The 20,864-nt window shown below is 35.5% G+C and overlaps 1 protein-coding gene across 23 annotated transcripts in view; it reads right to left on the minus strand.

Moving 5' to 3' along the window:
• USH2A (usherin) overlaps nt 1-20,864 on the minus strand; it is a 466,524-nt gene that overhangs the window by 178,031 nt on the left and 267,629 nt on the right. For all 23 annotated transcript variants that reach the window (XR_005555900.1, XM_039336192.1, XM_039336254.1 and 20 more), the window contains 3 exons: nt 15,491-15,670; nt 2,599-2,749; nt 2,315-2,457 (listed from right to left, as the gene is read on the minus strand). Coding sequence is in view for 22 of the 23 variants with exons in the window: in XM_039336192.1 (XP_039192126.1) it covers nt 2,315-2,457; nt 2,599-2,749; nt 15,491-15,670 (474 nt within the window). In the remaining variant the exon portion in view is untranslated. The remainder of the gene's footprint in view (nt 1-2,314; nt 2,458-2,598; nt 2,750-15,490; nt 15,671-20,864) is intronic.

The following is a 20,864-nucleotide window of genomic DNA, read 5'->3' on the forward strand; positions in this document are numbered from 1 at the left end:
TTTTGAACTACCTGTCACTGAACTCTAGTCTGAGTAGCCAAAACAAACAACACTTTGGAGAACTTTGAATTGGTCCTGCTGAACAAAGAAGAGTTAAAGTTTTATCTTGTGCTGGATGAATAGACACTTTGCCACTCTGTCTCTGTCTGTGAAGACACAATCAGCTAGCATGGTCCTGCTTGGCTGATGGGGTCATCACAATTATGTAAAACACAACTATTAACTATAATTGGAATAGTTTGCTAATATAATAAAAAGCTCTGAATATGAAAAAGTATGCACCCAGTAGCAGCAATCACTTTTTAAAGTAAGAATTCATGGGTGAAATGACATGAAAAAGATGGTTATAAAATTTTAATGGAATGATAAAAGGCAAAAGTCAGCCTCTCAGCTGAATTCTTAAAATCTCTATATATCACAATCAGGTCCTTAAGTGTAAAATCAATGTGGAATAGAACGTGTTGTCAATGCAGTTGTCACTGGAAAGGAGCCTGTAAGAGTCTGACAGTGACACAACTTCACCTGCCAGGGCTGAAAATAAAATAATAAACTCCTGTTACTTAGCAGGAATTGTTTATAGAGCCAACTACAGTACATGAGGAGAGAAAGGGGAGGGGCATATCACTTAATGCCTTTGATTGATTCCTCAGGCTATTTCATTATAATATTAACACTGGAAGGTAGTTTCATTTTGCCAAATGAAATTATCTTTTATGGGAGGCTATTTTGCTTGTCTGCTTCAAAAGTTCAGATTCTATTTAAGAAAAGGAGGTATACAGTTATCATTAATCTTTTCTAATCATCTGACTAGAGACAAGTGTTTATTTACTTATTAGTGTGGAATTATCTTCTGATGGCCAGGCACGATAGGAATCATAGAATTTCTTGATATCTGCAGTGGGCAACAGAAATAGATTATTGCATTTTAAAGATAATGAGAGTTGTATACTTTCAGAGGTCAGGCAGAACTGGTGCTTAGTGAACTTTCCAGAGCAGAATTGTAAATTTAATCAAACTTTGGAACTAATATAATATAAAATGACGTCCAGACAATTGCCACATCTACAGTTAAAAAACTAAAAATAAATAACAATAATATTTAATATTTAAGAATCCATCCAAATATGGATTTTGAAAGAGTCCTGGTTTGTTTTTTTAAAGAGCTATTTAACAAGCTGACATTCAGGGGACATTTTTCTATTATTAGCATTTACTTGTCTTTTTGTAACATAGACATTAAAAACACAATGTAAGTTTGGGAGGAGTGGTTCACAAGACAGCTACTACAAACAAAGGCAGAGTATCCTATTGTCCCTGACAGATGTCACTGATGTATTTGCTTTTCTGTCCCCAATATCCATTGTATTTCTTACATTTCTAAAACGCCCCACAAATTCTGTTCCTGAATTCCATTGTGTTGTGTGTTTAAACTGGGGGTAACTATCCCAGTTGGCTTATCCTGGTGCTAATGGAGCAATCTGTAATTGTTTGTAAGTCAAAAATTTAATTTGGGACTGTGATTCCCAAGAAAGTTGTCTTAAGTGACAGAGTCTGATTTTCTGTAGATGAAGATTTGGATAATGACATTATTTAAGATTGGGAAAGGGATAATTGGGTTAAACCTTTTTGAAATAACTTGAACCTTTCCTCCATCTTCCCATATCTCATCCCCATCTAATCTTGGTAATTTTAATTTTTACACGTTCAGCTAAAATCGGCAACAACTCAGAAATGAATTGAGCACCATACAAAAAAAGGTTTCAGGTGGTTTCATTTGGGATCATGTACCCCAGGGCTGGCTGGGAAATTCTGGGAATTGAAGTCCACAAGTCTTAAAGTGGCCAAGTTTGAGGACCCCTAGCTTTGGATCCTTAGTTAGAAGAATCAAGTAATGGGTCTGAGGCTTACAGGGTAGATGAAAATTTTAGGATTGCAGTATAATGAATCCATCAAAAAGTCAGGATGCACACTTAATTATCTATCAGTCTGAGATGTTTCTCCCCCTTTTCTAATGCATAGAAAAATTTAAATGTTTTAAAAGACAATATTAAAAAAACATATAAAACACAAATATCTAATAAAAATGATATACAATACAGAGGATAGGTTCTTTTAACATTTATATCACCTGTAACAAGAATGCTCTTCAAAAACACAGGGCTTTGACCAATTGCTAGAACATGCATGCAGCCTCACAAAGTTGAAAAATGTGGTAATAGCTTCAATATTCTTAGTAAATGCTATGAATGTTATGCTGACTTTTACATTGTATGTCCTACAAAAGTGCACTATGTAGTTTTTTCAAGCTACTTACTATCTTCTTCTGTATCTATCAGAGTCCAGTTGCTGAATGTATCACCATATTCATTGCAGGCAATAACCCTCAACTCATAAGATGTATACGGCTGCAGATCCTTGAGTATGTGACGTAAATAAATTGTTGGTTTAGAAAATAACCTAGAGCAAAAATACATATTTTAAGATAGAACTATAAGATCACAAGGGAATGCTGTATGGACAGAACTGCTGCATTTGAGATAAACCACCTCACATCAGTTTGCATTTCTTCAGAAAATAGCAGAGTATTTATCTACTTACTCTGTATTATTTTCTGGGTAGTTCTTAAGTCTTATTTGGAGTCGATATCTGGGTAAGCCTGGAGCATTGTTACGAACTGGTGTAGACCAGAGAACCTGAAGACTGGTTGGAGTAGCAGATGAAAGCCTAGGAGGCAACATGCCATCTGGAGCTGTTGGAAAACATGGATGAATTAGAGCAGAGAAAGATGTGGGCAACATCTGCTAGATGGAATCAAAATACTCAATACACTGGAAAACTGATATTGAGGATCAACAGCAATTAAAGCACAGTTTAATTTAACATCTGTTTGTGCTACTGCAGTATTGGGCTGCAAACCTCTTATATTATAATAATGTTACCATAGTACATCTATATTAATATAAATCCATAGATTGATTAATATGTGATGCTCTCAAATTTATAAGTCTGTGTATCTATCTCATCATCTGAAAAACAACTGATTCTGCTCACCTGAGTCTAATTGCTATCTGGTACAAGGGAGCTTAACAAATCAGCTTTAAAACCAATGACTAAAGATACCTACTTTTTCTGTCCTCAGCAATTACAAGCTACATAATAAGCAATCCTGCATACTTCTAGCTCTAGTCACACTGTAAGCCAAGCATGATCAGGAGCACAATGTTACATGATAATATGACAACACTTATTAATTATATTAATAGCATACAAATCACATTTTATTCGCATTTCAGAGTAGATGAAGGTAGATCTTTGAAATCAATGAAGTTCTAAACAAAAATACAATAGCAGTCACAATGATAGGAACAGAAAAAGAATAATTAAGCTAAAATATCAAAAAGAGGTTTCAGCCTGATGCAGAAAGGAATTTATTGTTGGTCTTTGTCTATAAAGACATTCCAAAGATGAGATGCAATTTCTATAGATAGATCATACAATTTTTTTATTACTTAGGCTATTTTAACTATTGTTGACTGATTAATGCCAACTTCTTTGAAATGGAGGACACACTGTTTTAGATACTGGAAGCCAATCAGATTTTAAATGTAAAAAGTACATTGGTAATTTTGACTGAGCTTCATGGGTGGGATTTAGAAATCATTTTCAGAATTCAGACTTCTAAAACACATCTAAATGCTAGTTCTGACATTTGTGAGAGGTTTGAGAGCAGTTATGAAATAGTGGAAAGATTGGTAATCAGAACAGAAATTCTGTTGTGTGTGCTTAAATAAATGCTGTACGTGGAACACTTAAATGTCCTGAGAATTTATTGATAACTCTCAAACCCACTATTCCTGTTAAGCCATGGTTTAAGAAGAGTGAAAAGAGCATTGGAGCCTAGTGTTGCTTCTCTGTTCCCGTTCTCTTTGCAAAACAGAAGCTGGCCTCAGCATTACATTTTTGTCTTGACTTAATCAAGAGTTCCTATTAATGGATTTTGTAATAGTAAATTGCAGGTGTCTCAGAATACAAAAAAAAAAAAAAAAAAAGAGCAGCTTCTGTTGCCAAAAAGTTACCTGCTTCTGGTTTATATGTTGAGCAGTGTAGGCTATTCCTATTGCATTAAAGGTTATCTATGACCTATGTGTAATTTCTGAATGGCAACCTTTCACTCAGTCCCCTCCACACCTCCCAATTGCACTCCAAGGATCTAAATGGAGTCTCTAACATGCATTTTTCCAAGATATTTTGAAAAACTGGATCCACTGTTAAACAAATCAAGGGCATCCAAACAGCTGATCATCTATAACAATAGATCAAACTTCTTATTATTCAAAAATGTCACATATTTTTATGCATAGGAACTTGATAGGAATATTCCCTCTTTCATCTCTTTAGTCCTAACATTTCCAATAAAGACTGGCTTCATACAAAAGTAATAATTATAAAGGAGCAATAATTTCTCTGTCGTTTTCTTAACAGAAGAGCCATTTACCTATCAGGATGATACACTGCCTCTAACAAACAATGCTACTTCAACTGCCCTTTTTGAGGTTTACTACAGCCCTCAAGGGGTAACCACTCCACCAGTAACTTACTGAATCAACACATCTTGTCCAGGAAATACTCAGTTAGCATGACAAAATAGCATGCAGCAAGTATATAGAAAAAGTGCAATGGATGAAAACAATTTAATTTTATTTCTCCTTAGCAGCATAAACTAGTCAGTTTTGCTACTTAAGAGAATAGGCAAAGGTTAACAAATTAAATACCACCACAAATTCTTTGGAGGAAAGATAGACTTTACATAATAATAAATGAACTATTAAGAAATCTGTACAGCCAAGTTGCACAAATGTCCATTAGTAGGGATACATGTGGATCCAGAACCACACCTTTGCAGCCCTGGTATATATCAACACAGCTATTCTTCATCTGATTTAATAAAACTAAAATATTATATTATCATTAGCCATGGGGATGCAGTGGTTAGAATGCAGTATTGCAGGCTAATTCTGCCAACTGCCTGCAATTCGATTCTCACCAGCCTTATATTCTTCCAAGGTTAGTAAAATGAGGACACAGATTGTTGGGTGCAATATGCTGATTCTGTAAACTGTTTGGAGAGGGCTGTAAAGCTCTATGGGGCAGTATATAAGTCTAAGTGCTATTGCTAAGAACATTTTGTTCTTCCTCCATTGACAAAAACTGAACACTAAAACAGAAAGAATGTTTTGTTGTGATCTATCAAATGCCTTACTGAAGTCCAAATAAATTATATCCACAGCATTCCTCTGATCCACTAATTTTGTCACTTGGCCAAAGAATGCAATAAGGTTTGTCTGGCATGATCTGTTTTTGACAAACCCATGTTGGCTTTTAGTAGTGATTTTGTTTGCCTCTAAGTGTTTGCTGATTCATTGTTTGATTATATTTCCCAGAATCTTCCTAGGTATTGAGGTCAGGCTGATAGGTCTGTAATTTCCTGGATCCATTTTTTTTTCCTTTTTTGAAGATGGGAACTACATCAGCTCTTTTCCAGTCCTCTGGTAGTTCCCCAGTGCTCCAAGATCTTTGAAAAATATAGTTCAGTGGTTCTGAGATCACATCTGCCATCACATCTGAGAACCTTGGAGTGTAATTCAGGTAGTCCTGGTGATTTGAACTCATCTAGGCTGGACAGGTGCTCACTTATCATTTTCTTGCCTATCTTAACTTGTGTTTCTATACTGTTTTTTATGGCACTATTTTTGGTAGGTTAGTCTGTTTTTTCCCTTTGTGTAAAGACAGATGTAAAAAACGAGTTAAATAGTTCTGCTTTCTCCCTATTGCTTGTCACCTTCTTGTGACTTTCGCCTACTAATGGACCAATCATTTCCTTCACTTTTTTCTTGGTTTTTACATGTTGAAAGAAGCTTTTTTTTTTTGTTATTTTTGACTTTGGTCACAAGCCTTAGTTCATTATGAGCCTTAGCTTTCCTCACTTCATCTTTGAAGACTTGGGCTATTTGTTGATATTCTGATTTAGTTATGTGCCCCTCTTTCCACTTTCTATACTTGTCCTACTCAGCGTGTGGTCATCAGTGGAACTGCATCTACATGGAGGGAAGTGTGCAGTGGGGTGCCCAAGGGCTCTGTTCTAGGCCCAGTGCTCTTCAACATCTTCATCAACAATTTGGATCAGGGGATAGATGGGGAACTCATCAAATTTGCCGATGACACCAAGCTGGCAGGAATAGCCAATACTCCAGAAGACAGGCTTAAGATACAGGAGGACCTGGACAGACTTGAAACTGGGCGCTATCTAACAAAATGAAATTCAATGGTGAAAAAGTAAGGTTCTACATTTAGGCAAGAAAAACCAAATATACAGGTATAGTATAGGGGGTACCTTGCTCAATAGTAGTAACTGTGAGAGGGATCTCGGAGTCCTAGTGGACAATCACCTAAATATGAGCCAGCAATGTGCTGCAGCTGCCAAAAAAAATGAACTCAGTGCTGGGCTGCATTAACAGAGGGATAGAATCAAGATCACATGAAGTATTAACACCACTTTACAATGCCTTGGTAAGGCCACACTCGGAATACTGCATCCAGTTTTGGTCACCACGATGTAAAAAAGATGCTGAGACTCTAGAAAGAGTACAGAGAAGAACAACAAAGATGATTAGGGGACTGGAGGCTAAAACATATGAGGAACGGTTGCTGGAATTTGGTATGTCTAGTTTAACGAAGAGAAAGACGAAGGGGGACATGATAGTAGTGTTCCAGTGTTCCAGGGGCTGCCACAAAGAAGAGGGAGTCAAGCTATTCTCCAAAGTGCCTGAGGGCAGGACAAGAAGCAATGGATGCAAACTAATCAAGGAGAGACACAACCTAGAACTAAGGAGAAACTTCCTGACAGTTAGAAGAATTAACCAATGGAACTACTTGCCTCCAGAAGCAGTGAATGCTCCAACACTGGAAGTTTTTAAGAAGAGACTGGACAGCCATTTGTCCGAAATGGTGTAGAGTTTCCTGCCTGATCAGGGGGTTGGACTAGATGACTTCCAAGGTCCCTTCCAAGTTTATTATTATTATTATTATTATTTAATATTTTAAAAATTCTAATGTCTATCCAAGTTGAGAATTTGGAGGTCTTGGTTTGAAGACCTTTCTCAAAATCCAGAAAAATAAAAAGAAACCATCTTTTTCATTACTGAATTTCACTTGTGTTCTCTTTTTTTCTGATAGCTCCCCTTACATAGCAAAAATATATAAATTGTGCTCTGTGAACTGGGACCATCAATTAAATGGAATTTTTAAAGACATGTCCATCAAAATACACTTTCTAGATCTCACAGATTAAGGCAGCTTTCAAATATGTAAGAAAGTTTTCATATATTTTTCAAATGTATAATTTTGTGTTCCTCTCCCATTCTTATTAGCATTAATCCATAAATATTCCAGCACCCATGTCTTCAAATGAGACAAAATCAATAATCAAGCAATAGTTACTAAGTGTAATGTTCAAGCTGTACTATAGCTTATCATACTTGCTTTGTTCACAAACTGTTCAAAGTATCAGTGCTATTTGAAATAATCTGTAATCTCATGTGTCTAGATTACTGAATTGCATGTCAAATTCAGATAAAACTCATTTTTATTATTTTGGTTTCTCTCTCCCCCTCCCTTAACAAAAAACTAATTTACTTGTTGTTCCCTTAGGTACATAGTACACAGTTCATAATTCATTTGATGTAAAATGTCAGTTTAGATTTTTGCACTTCTCTGATATATGGGAAAAAAACATGTACATTTCAGTTTTTTTCTAGGAGACTGCCAGCAACTCTTGCCCCTCCCCCATGCAATTGAGTTGCTCAGAGTTTTGTGTTAAATTAAACATAGAAACTGTGAAGAATGATATTTATAAGACATACAAAACATATATATGAATCTGTGAAAAAGATAATATTTTTCTACAAGAAAGTGATCTCTCCCAAAGAACATATTTGATCCTTGAGTTACTTCTCAATTATAATTGAAGACATCACAATTGCCAGGGGCTATCTCCACATTCATATACAAAGCAATATTATCATACTTATATAAATAACTACCCATTGCAGAATTCCTTTTTGGCATAAGCAGTATTAGAAAAGGAGTAAGAAATTAAAGGCATGAGATAAGAAATGGAAAATGAAATGCATCTACATATCTCTCTACATACAGTACTTCTATCTAGTGCTTTTTTTCTAAAAAAAAAAAAAAAAGGTGCCAGAACTCACATACGTCATACGACCCGCCTTGCCTACCCTACAAGGTTCCATCCAAAAAAGGTGCCGGAACTCTGTTCTGGGTGTTCTATGAGAAAAAAAAGCCCTGCTTCTATCCATTCTTGCTTCTACAAGACCCATATACCACCTTCAAACTACTCAGTGCTCTCTTTCAAAACATCTAATCAACCTATTCAGTTTTCTTGGTTTTTTTCTTAACCCATTCACTCTTTCTTTCTTCATTTTGTGATTCCAATCTTGTATGTTCTCTGTACATCAGGGTCCCCAATCTGTGGATTGTGGCCCACTACCGAGCTGTGGCCTCTTGGCCACTGGGCCATGTGACTGGCTGGACAGTGATGCATGTATGTGAGAGCACTCCCCCCCACTCACACTAGTGCTGCCCTGAGCATCACATGGGCAATTGTCCTGCCTTAAGTGTAATGTGGGCGCTAGCCCTGCCCTGATCACCAGTCAGGCACTCATGCTGACCCCAGCTTCGCACAGGTGCTAGCCCTGCTCTCAGAGTTGCGCAGGTGCTAGGCCCACCCTGAGCATCATGTGGGAGGTAGTCCCACTCTCAGCATTGTGCAGGCACTAGTCCCACCCCAGCATCAAACAGGTGCTAGCCCTGCCCCCCAGCATCATGCATGCACTTACACCGCCCCCCATTTGCATCATACATGTGCACGCAGCCCCATGCCTCCCTCTTCCTTTCCCTCCAGGCCACCAACCTAGAAAGGTTGGGGACCTCTGCTGCATATGGCCATTATGCCCATTTCATACCAGTTCTAGTCATTCACTGAGGTATTAAATCCTTGTTCATTCAGTACCAATGTTTTCTTCACCTAGCACTTCTTGTTTTCTCTCTCATGTTTAAATACTTCGTTCTCATTTTATTCATCTTACTTTTAGGTTTCTTGAGGATTTCTGAAATAGCCACCCATCAGATATTCATGGAAGGAGAAGAAGGAAGGAGAATATGAGTCTTTATCAGTCATTGGCAGTCAGCTGGAAGTTGAGTCATGGCAACTGGACTTCTTTCCTTCTTGGTTCAAAATGTTTCACTACTTATCCAAGTAGCTTCTTCAGTCAGACTACTTAGATAAGCAGCAAAATGTTTGAACTAATGAGAAAGGAAGTCTAGTTGCCATGACTTAGTTTCCAAACAACTCTATCTGGATGACTGAGAGTCTTCATTGAAAAAGTTTGGCAGAGGGTTTTTTCCTCCTTCCTTCCTTCCTTCCTTCCTTCCTTCCTTCCTTCCTTCCTTCCTTCCTTCCTTCCTTCCTTCCTTCCTTCCTTCCTTGTTAGATCATTGCCCACTTCCATGGCTGCACTGGTTATGCTCAAGCTTAGTTTGTAAGAAAACTTTATCTTGAATAGCTCAAAGAAATTCCCTAAAATATTATCATTATTAATGAGTGTTGAAGGGGAAAGAGATTGCATCCACAATTCCTCACATGTGAGGTGAATCAGGGCTCTCTCCTCTCCTGTTTAACATCTACATGAAACCGCTGGGTGAGATCATGCTCTGGTTTGAAATTCAGTATCATTAATATGCCAGTGACATTCAGCTTTATGTCTCAGTCCTCACAGATGAAGCTATCAATGTGTTTACCAGTGTCTGAAAGTGTTTGGGTCTGGATGGGATGGAAAAAACTTTGGCTCAAGCTTGTCGAAACTGAGTGGCTGTAGTGGAGCTCCTTAACCCCCATCCAGAGTCTATGACCCAAATTTTTGTAATCTGTCTTTTTTGAGAATTCATGATAATCTCCTTTATTTTTTTTCCTCACACAAAAAATATCTTGTAAAAGAAATTGGATTGGAAGATACTGCCCCAAAGTCACTGAGTTCTGTGACTAACTGGGGACTTGGATCTCCATCATCATGCTACATGGGATCATCAATTTTCCAAAAAAAGGTATCAAGGCTTAATGAGATCGATACAAAAGCATTGCTCAATATTATTTGTAATGCATTAATTTATTAAATTGATATGCAATGAAGATGAAAGTGAATGGTGCCCAAGAGCAAGTTGAGAATAATTTCTTTAATTACTTTTTTCATTGGCTTCTTACAGGAGTATCAATCAATTTTGTGGGTGAATTTTTGCATTCTGAGAGTTCCTGCTGTACATTTTAAACATTTGACAATGCATAATGCTTTAATTGGCATTTTACAGTAAGCCACAATGGTGAATTTGCATACCAGGAAGGAAAGAGGGAAGGAAGGAAGGAAGGAAGGAAGGAAGGAAGGAAGGAAGGAAGGAAGGAAGGAAGGAAGGAAGGAAGGGAGGGAGGAAGGAAGGAAGAAAATATTGTGGCTTAGCTTAACTAGTAATTTATTCTATGTAATTGCTCCCATCCATTTTTATGCCTTCAAAAAGGCTTAAAGATTTGTACAATTCCACCTTTTTCTTATACTTCTTGAAACTTTTTCACTAGAGTGCCCTTCAACTCTAATTGAAACTTTCTGTTTAATATATAGGGTTCTGTTTCACAGGACCCAGAAGGGCTAAAAAACATTAGAGTATCACAATGTAATCAAAATTATGGGGAAAATATGATTTATTTGCTCCAGAAATTTTCACTGAATCATATAAAAGGCTATTTCACTGTCTACCAATTGACTGATTTGCCACCAAGCCATTTTCGACTCCTAGCAATGGCATAGATTGATTTTCTCCAAAACAAGCTATCCCTAACCTATTCTTTCAAGTCTCCCAATAGTGCACTCCTCATCATCCTATCTGAGTCCAACCATCCTGCTCTTGTCATCCTCTTCTTCTCTTTCCTTTCCCAGCATTAGAGCTTTTTCCAGAGAGCTCCCCATAATGTGTGTGAAGTAGGGCAATTTGTGCCTGGTTATTTGTGCCTCAAGTAAGAACAGAGCATCACAGGGAATATCATGGTAGATTGAAAGCTTTCAATAACACGTTGGCCACTGTGTTATTATCCAGATTCATTGGCATAACACTAATCTCATTTTTCAATATATGCATAACTAATATATTAGAAATCTAACATGATCTATCTACCACCACTTTAAGCGTTAGAATTTACTTTTATAATGTTGATATCAACATTTAATAAGGAAATCTCATGATTGCTTGAATAACCATCAGAACTTTTACAAGTCTTGAAAAGTTGGTAACTCCTGGCCATATTAAAGAAACTTGGAAAAATAAACAAGTATTCAATATAATGATGATCAGGACTGGGAATTCTTTTTAAAAAAAATCAGAATGAATGGATTTTATCTATTATTACCTCGAGAGATACAGGTATACCTAAAAAGATTGGTCTTGTTTAAACTTCAGAGCTCTATTATTTTTTAAAAAAATATTTATTGTCTTTTATAACCTTTGATTTAGGATTATAACATGAGTATGAAAAATAAAGATATGATTGGAGTCATATACTTTACCCAGGATCCATAATGATAAAAATAATATAATTTTGTTATTGTTATTTCAATTCAGAAGACAATATTTGTATGAGGCATAAAGGTTCTATACAGTTACAGTATAGATTATCTTGCATATATATTTGAAATTTCCTTAATTTTATTTTTCAGTTTTTTGTTCAGATTTTTAATATTGTTTTTTCCATGAAATTTGCACAATAGTATGACACAAAATATATGCTCAAAAGAAATCCCAACTATAGAATGTCCATAACCAGACCTTGAAAAGAACAGGATAACTTTTTCTTATAATAAATAGTAGTACTGAGAAATATTGCAAAAAAAGACCTAGATACCTAGGTAATAAATTTCCAGTTGACATTCTAAAATATAATTAAATAGAGAACTAATGTTATATGGCAAATAAATAAATAAATAAATATTTCTGTTGTTCAGGATTAAAATTTTTGATTTAAACTCTGACATGCACAATATAGGAATCAGGTTTTGCTGAGAAAATATTGCTGGAATTCAACATTGATTAAAATCTATCAGCCATAGAAAGAATAAAAATATAAGAGAAAATTAACAAAGAGAATTATTATCTAATGCAATAAAAAGTGATATGACAGCTACTGTGTCTTCCATACAAATTGCACTAAAAAATGTAGTAAGGGAACTCTCTCCTAACTCAAGGGAGCCCTCTTCCACTAAATATATAAGGAAAAAAATGGAAAAAAGACTGCTGCTTCTTTGCTTCAGATAATCTAATCCCATACTGCTAAACAGTTGGCAGTGTCCAACGGGAGTTGAAAGTATCTCATCAGAGCATGTCAGCATCAGCATCATCAACAACGCATGTCAGATCTTAACCACAGTGAAATCCATCCTGGAAGAATTGGGGAAATACCAATTTAAAAAGTTTATTTGAAGTGGCATTGGCTGTAGTCTGGGGATGACCCAAAGGCGACATCACAAAGACTTTTCATGAAAAACTGCATCAGGATATGTCTGAACTGTTTTTAAGGAGATGATATCTTGCTGGGGCATCCCAGCAGATTTTCTTCCAGTGACTGGCCACTGGTCTTCCATTGTCAAGCCAAAGCTGCATGAGGCCAGCATGTCATCATGCTGCAGCACAGAGCATATGGCGAAAAACAGAACACTGTTACCGTCCACATGCTTATATACTCATCTACTTGCATTTGCATGCTTTCAAACTGCTAGGCTGGCAGGAGCTGGGACAAGTGGCAGTAACTCACTCTGTCTCGCAGCACCCGAGTCTCAAACTGCCAAGCTGTAGACATCTAACGATCTAAGACTCAGCGTCTTAACCACTGAGCCACCGCATCCACTTGTCTCAGAAGAGCAGCAGCTAAAACAGCTTTCTATAGAGCACTTACATTTAAAATGTTATTATTTACAGGTTTGGGTAAAATGCTGTTTTTGAAATGTTAATGGCTACATATTTGAGTTTATTTTAAATGTATTTGAACACCAGGAATGCTGTAGCTGAGTATTGATTAATATGTTGCTTTCATATTTTTTTTAACAATTCCTACTAAAACATTTTAGGACAAGATTAATGGGATGAATTTATTCATTGAGGGAGGTGGAAGGAGTCAGAAAAAAAGGCTTTCTCTGCTGTATAAGAATTGTCACTAATCATTTTAAACTATGCCCTTTTATGCTTCTTTGGTTTCTTTTAGCTTTCTGTACAGTTCTTTGATGTAACAAAGACAGTTCCAGACAAGATTTCAGTTCATCTGAAAAAAAAAAAAGTCTTGAGGCAAAATGCGGTCTATTTAAAATTTATATACTTTATAAATGCCTTTGTTCTGAACTTGAACATCATGCAAAACTTCTCAGGTTTCTTTTACCTATCAGCTCTTGGATCATTTCCTTTCCTGGTTTCGACTTATTAATGCAGTGATGAGTTTAACTGGTGATTCTTTCGTTTTTCCAACATGAACACTTTTCTGATCCGTTGCTAGTTCATGCAGCTTTCACTGATGAAATAGCTAAAGCAGCCAATTAGATTAAAGCAAATTAAGGAACAGTTGATGTCAACCATTACTTAAACTGAATCTCATATCCACAAAATCTACATCCACAAAATACTTCTCTTCTTAAAAACTTCCAGTGTTGAAGCTGTGAATGCTCCAACACTGAAGGTTTTTAAGAAGAGACTGGACAGCCATTTGTCTGAAAAGGTATAGGGTTTCCTGCCTGAGCAGGGGGTTGGACTAGATGACCTCCAAGATCCCTTCCAACTTTATTATTATTATTATTATTATTATTGTTGTTGTTGTTGTTGTTGTTACACTACTTTCTGTTAAGAAGATAGAAATCCTTATCTTCTTAGCAACGGCAAATTTCATTTTGTCATTTTCATCCCATTTCTTGAGAGTCTCAGAATTATTCTGAGTTGTATTTTTTCTTCTGCAGAATAGCCTATTTTACACAATTGTGGATAAATTGCAAAACTCTACAGCAAATATCAACCAAATATCAACTTTTGCTAGAATTATACCTTAATATTCGGGAGTGAGATAGCTAAAGGATAGACAGGTAAGTAATACTTCTCTTTAAGAGAATTAATACAAGCAAACAAAGTAATCAAAACTTGGACTCAATTAATTTTAGCAAGCTAGTCTAATAAATTCCTCTTAAAACATTTATAATAAAGAGCTACAGTTTACTATTTAATTTAAAATGTGCATTTAGGTCTTGAATGCTAATACAGTTAAAATATTATAATAAAACATAATGGCAAGGTAAATACAGAATATAGAATGTCTTATATATCAGGGCTTTTTTCATATTTGCTGGTTCATTTATTATTCATTTCAGTTCAAATCACAGTCCACTGGACAATGGGATGGAAGATCTTTAATAACTTTCAATGCTAATTTAATTCTACTTAAGTACACATAGTCTACTGAATGCCACATGCTTTTCAGCATGATTTTATGTGTAAATCAAGATAATATGCTTTCAGGTCATTAAATAAAAAGAAGCATGAACTAAAACCTATTTAATCAATGAGGTATTGCTTTTAAAGTACCACAAGGTCATAAAAAAGATCATTTCAAAGCAATATATTTCCTAACTGTAATCAACAACAAATGATGAAAGAAACTACATTATACGATAATTCCCAGAATAAACTGGCATAATCATATGATTACATTACCTTGAATAACCTACCTTTTCCTTTGGTATCGACTATTTTGTGGTTCACTAAATTAAAATATATTCTTCTCCACTATTGTACACTGATACAAACACCAGACAGCTTTCTTGATACAAATAAACCATTGAAAACAATAAGAACTGAACCTAGTGATTATATATATTTTTTTATTTTCTGCTTAAAACATTTCACATACATCTATCCCAATCCTATATATTAAAATAGTACTACTGTCTCAAGGATAGCAGCTCTAATATAGTAGTTTTAAGGATAAAAAAATGAATGGTAATTCGTCTAATAAAGTCATGTATGGAATCACATTTGAAGTTGATTCTCTTTGCTACATGTTCTGAATTACTGCACAATAAAATAGCATCTATGACTATTTTAGAGAATACTGGCATTATATTGGAAATAAGAAGCAGGCTTCTATGACATATTAATGCATGCTAATCTTCTAGAGTTAGTGTGAAAATTTGTTCTAAGCATCAACACAACTGTTGAAGAAAGTACTATTCTGTTTCTCTCTGTTGTACCCCCAGGCAAGTTAGTGTACTCTAGAGGCAAGTGATAACACCACTTTTGAATAGAAGAGAGGACATATACAATAAGACTGTTTTATTGTACTTACCACCAGCAGGCAGGACAATTTCTACAGGATCACTGATCACGTAACCTTGGCTGTTAGAAGCATTCACTTCCACTGTGTAGATTGAAAATGGAATTAGTCCTCCAATGGACACCCAGATATTTGCTTCTTTGCCAATATGTAAAATTTGTGTGCAATTTAAAATACTATAATTGCTATTAGCTGAAAGAGAAAGAAGGAAACGGTGAGATCTTCAACTATTATAACTTGAACATTTCTTAAGAGATTTATTCAAGTAAAGCCAGCACATTGTTAAACTACATGATTATTGTGGTATTTTAGTCACCAAAATTCAATATCAATATCGTTGACAAGCTTAAGGCTGAAGGAGACCAGGGTTCCTCAACTATGTATCTAGACTTTTGAGAATATGGTGTGGATGCTTTCACAAAATAGCTTTCCTGGAAGAGAGCGATCACCAGTTACAAAGCAAAAATATGGCACAATGTTATTTGATACCTCCTTTAGTCTCCTTCATCCCCCCACTTTCCTTCTGAAGCACCCCTTTCTCTTTCTGCTATGCTATTTACTTTTGGCATTTTTTTCCCCAAGCAATTAAACAGTTAATGGAAGCCACCGACATTTCTTTAATTTTTAAGCATACAATACATCCAGTGTGGCATTTTGGAAATAAAAGGTGCTGAGGATAGGGATAAATTAGCAGTGCAACCCTTTGCTTTTTCTTCTTTTTTGAACAAGTACTCAGGCACAAGTAACATTAGCCTGACACTTTGATCAAGAATAAGATATTGGCTTAGAAACTGCAAGAAATAAATATTATTTAAGTTCTTCCATTACTGACAAAATTAAAGGGAATGTCCTCCAGAATTGCTAAGGCATTCAAATACCTATTTCACTATCAAATCAAAATAAGTCAGGAAATGTGTTATCCCAAATTTTCCTTTCATCCCGCCAAATTGGTATTGATATCCTTGCCATGCTGAGCCTTATGATATTTGCTTAACCAGTTCTTCTTAGTTCTTAGAAGAACTAAGATGGTTATACATTGCTTTTCTTGAACTTCCTCCATTTCCTGAGACATTTAAGGGAAGACAAATGGGCAAGAGGGTTTAAAAATAGGGATATCAAAGAATTGGGGGATACTGCTACCAAATGATATTCAAAGGATTAACACAGAGATCCTGGAAAAGACTGAAAGAACTGGTTGTCTTTAGTCTTGAGAAAAGAAGAACACAAACTCTGGTTGATTTACAGACAAACCAACCAAAAAGTCAAAAAGCTTCTCTATTTAGGGTGGGGGTCTTGTTTTCATAGTTTTTAATGTACTTCTTTCCTTTTTTGTATTTTATAATTTTTCTATTTCTATCTTCAAAACTTGTTCAACTATTTAATTTTTTTTTAAAAAAAACTATAAATGTGAGAAGTTTGAGAGTAGAACCAACATTCTAGAGATGGGGCAGGGGTGTCTCCTGCTAGAGACTGTTAGATGAGGTAGGTTTTACCTCTAGTTCCTCAATATCCCATAAATTTGCTTGAACAATCTGGTGACTTTTCTCTCTCTCCCTCTCTCTCTCTTCTCTCTCTCTCTCCTTTCCCCCTCTCTCTGTGTCTTAAATCATGATAAAACAATAAAACAGTAAAACTGCACTCTTAAAAAGTACAGGGGAGAAGCTACCTAATTAACAAACGAAAAAATATATATAACAAATTGTGATAGATTTTAAATTGCAAATGGGTATCAGCTTTATTTCAGTGAATAAAAAGTATAGACTCAGTTGAAGGGTCCATCCTTCGTCTACAAAGTATTTATTTATTTGTTTGTTTGTTTATTATAAGCCTCCCAAAATTACCCTGTGGTATGATGGATGGTCAATAAATGTTATAAATAAATAAAATAACTTGTGCTCACTGAATTTTTATAATTATCTATTATCAGTGTTAGAACATACAATAACTCAAAATCATTGTTTGATCTATCATTAAGTACCTATGCCCAACTTTTGTCGAAGTGCAGTGAATGCATTTTCTATGTCACCTTTGGATAGCTCTCTGCATGATGTACGTACATGCCTCTTTGCACATGGATGTGAAACAAAATATGAAAATGTGCTAAGACATTTAAAACTTTTACTTTAGACGCAAGTGCTGATATCAGTTTCGTCCATTTCTTTCTTTAAAATAAGTTTTATTTTTCCTTTACATGTTCCATCTATAAAACCCATTTCCAGCTACATAACAAATATTAGTTTTTATATTTCAAAATGCTATTGAGAAAAAAAGCTTCAAGGTAAGCAATACTTTGTTCTGTTGCCTCGATAACAACATTAATATACAGTAATTATATAATTAGTTGTAACATTAAGTTCTAGTTATAGCAGCATGATTACTTGGCAATTATGAGAAGTATATAATTACTCAATAATTATGAGAAGTATGTAATTACATAACCGTTTTATTCAGCTGCCCCCCCTCCAATGAACTTGCATATTTATAATGAGTTTGGTGATGCAAGTTCAAATTGCTCACTAAGTCAAATTTAAACAAAGAAGATGGTGGCAGATCTCCTAACAAGAACTATAGGCAGAACAAAGGTTTCTCATCCAAGCAGTTTACAGTCCTGGCAACTAAAGTATTAGGGAAATTTCTTTCCTCCTTTAAAAATTCAAGTCCTCAAATTACTCATGCTGGAAGTGACACAGTATGCCATTTTGCCACTTTTCACTGCATAAACCTGACTTTCAGTGGGCTGGAAAATGCAGCCACATTGGTTCAGCTTGAAAGAAAGTGTGACACTGATAAGCATTTCATATAAGTGAGTGGTGTGTTCATTTTTCTATTTTTCATATGGAAAAAAATTTCTTCTCTTCTACCTGACCCACTATCCTAAATTCTACACTTTGGCATCTTGCCTATAAGGGCAATAATTTAAAATACTGGTAAATGTCAAGTGTTCTTGTTACCTTCCCGCATAATGCTTTATACCAAGACAATATAGAGTTTGTTTTATCCTTCCCTTCCCTGTCATATGTTTCAATCAACATAATAAATAGTTTATCAACTCCATTCAACAAAGACACCTTGAAGTAGCCAGTTAGCCAATGACATCTTCAGGGACCTGACTAATAGGGAGACAGCATAATAATATTTACATTCCTATTTTTACTGAAGCAAACACTTCAAAGCTATAGAATAAAAGAGTTTCATTTTTAGAGTTTGTTTGCAGTGGTAATCTATTGAATGAAGGAGGATGGTGCTTGGTATCTGCCAAGCTCCATCTTTACAAAGGAGTCTTGAACATTAAATAGGAAGAAATGCCTTACCACTGTAGTTTAAAATTTTATGATCAAATTAGGAAAGAGTCATAGGAGCATGATGGGGATTTATTATTATTTTTAAAAGGAGATCTATCCACAGTCTCTGTGCCAAAAGTTGAGCCAGTTATTCTGTCATAAATGTTAAGCATGAAAAAGTTAGTGCACAGTGTTGATTCTCCTTGATCTTTGCCACCTTTTCTTAATTACGGCATCATTTTAACCCTTCTGAAAACCTTTCTGAAAAAGTTCAGCCCATCTGACTGAGATTATTCTTTCAAAATGAAGCCCAAGATATCCTTTGGGCTGGCTACTCCCTTTGACAGCCTAGGCCAACCTCCCATTGTGCTCACTAAGATCAGGATGTGGAAGTAGCACTAATAAACTGACAAGTAAATGCCACTGAGAGCAATCAAGCAGGAAGATAAAGGCAGGTTTTCCCTTCCTTCTACTGCTTATAACCTGTGTATCAAGCAATTCCTTTCTTTTTTATTTAAAAAAAATACTTTTATCTCATAGACTCATAGTTCCTGCTGAGAAGAGGGAGGTGAAAAATAAATGACCTCTTGACTCAAGTATATTTAGGGGCTTGTTCTACACAAAGAGATTCAGAAAGGAGATATATTATAGTCCTGAAAAGTCTGCAGCTATCACATCCCCTGCTGTGTGAGTAAAGGAGGGAAGCACACAAGCCATAGATAGCTATGAAATACTTGTACCAGGCTTTCTTTTTAAAAGAAATAACACTAATCTGTAGTTTTTTAAAATATAATTCAAAGCACAATTTTAGCTGCCGTTTTAGAAAAACATGAACTTGCATCGACAGTAATTGGCAGATGGGACTTGGGTGAAAAAGGATCAATAGAGGTTAAATGCAATAAATTAGGAGATTAAAATATTTTACACCGAAATAGATGGCTCTATTTAAAGATTAAAAATAGCACAAATGACTGAATAACTTTTATAACTTTAAATATAAACATTGGCTAACAGGTAAATGTGTTCTTTCTCATGAATCAAAATGTGGACAGTGTGGACAGAAGAACAGTTTTGCTTTCATAAGAAATCATCTTACATTGCATAATAATCAAATACAAGATGGATGGTTTCATCAAATGAAAAGAGTACTTTCATTTCGAGGTGTAAATATAGAAGCAGATTCTTAAAAACAAGGAATAGAATTGGAATTTTAAGAAATAACTAATCCTAAATGAGTTGAGGAAGCACAGACAATATGTTACTGAAGAAGGTCTGCTTTGATTTCTATAACCTACTGTACTTTTGAATCCTGGGTTCAGAAGTAGATCCCTTCAAGTTAAAGCTTTCCTCTTTTAGCCATAAACATTGAAAAAGAGCTGCCCATCATCCAACTTTAGGGTTACTGAAAGTTCCCGAGGAACACTTGGAGAATCACAGTTCATAAATGCCTATCTGATTATTGCTTTTGATAATTTAGTCAATATATTGGAGAATTACCTTGAAATGCCTCTTGGAGATTTCCAATTTGTTTTATACCCATATGCCATATTGGCTGTAAAGAGTTTGAGCAATATAAACAATTTCTCTTGTAAAGTAAGCTGTTATGGGGCTTGCTAAATGCTATCAATGACTAAGGATGGAAGTATAAGAAAATGATTCGGGGAAAAAAGCTCTAAACAGCTGGTTATTTTTATTTTTTCTTTCAGTACCCATGTATCATATGTATAAAATTCTTTCAAACTGGTAGGCTAAGTTATTTCTGTTCTGGGGCCATCATCCTGTGGGATTCGCTAGACTGAAATAACATAAATGGGTATCCTTTTCCATTCTTCTTATAATCATTGTCACAAGAATTTAAATGCCTCATATATTCCTGTAATTTTTTCTCTCTGCAGGCTCTACTATTTTGACCTTTTCAATATTCTGTAATTTGACTGGCTGGCCATTTCAGGTTCTTTCCTTTTTACAGCCTTATTAGCTTATGGGAAAGAGGTGAAATGGGTGACCAGTCAGAATACATAATATTACAGAGGTCAAGTAGTACAGTAGAGTGCTAAGCAGACAAGCAATGCCACCTATTAGACATTAGCAGTCCAATTTCCTCT

Source organism: Crotalus tigris, unplaced genomic scaffold (genome assembly GCF_016545835.1).
Source record: "Crotalus tigris isolate CLP2741 ecotype Arizona unplaced genomic scaffold, ASM1654583v1 scf7180000017546.9332058, whole genome shotgun sequence".
In the NCBI taxonomy this organism is placed as follows: Eukaryota; Metazoa; Chordata; class Lepidosauria; order Squamata; family Viperidae; genus Crotalus; species Crotalus tigris.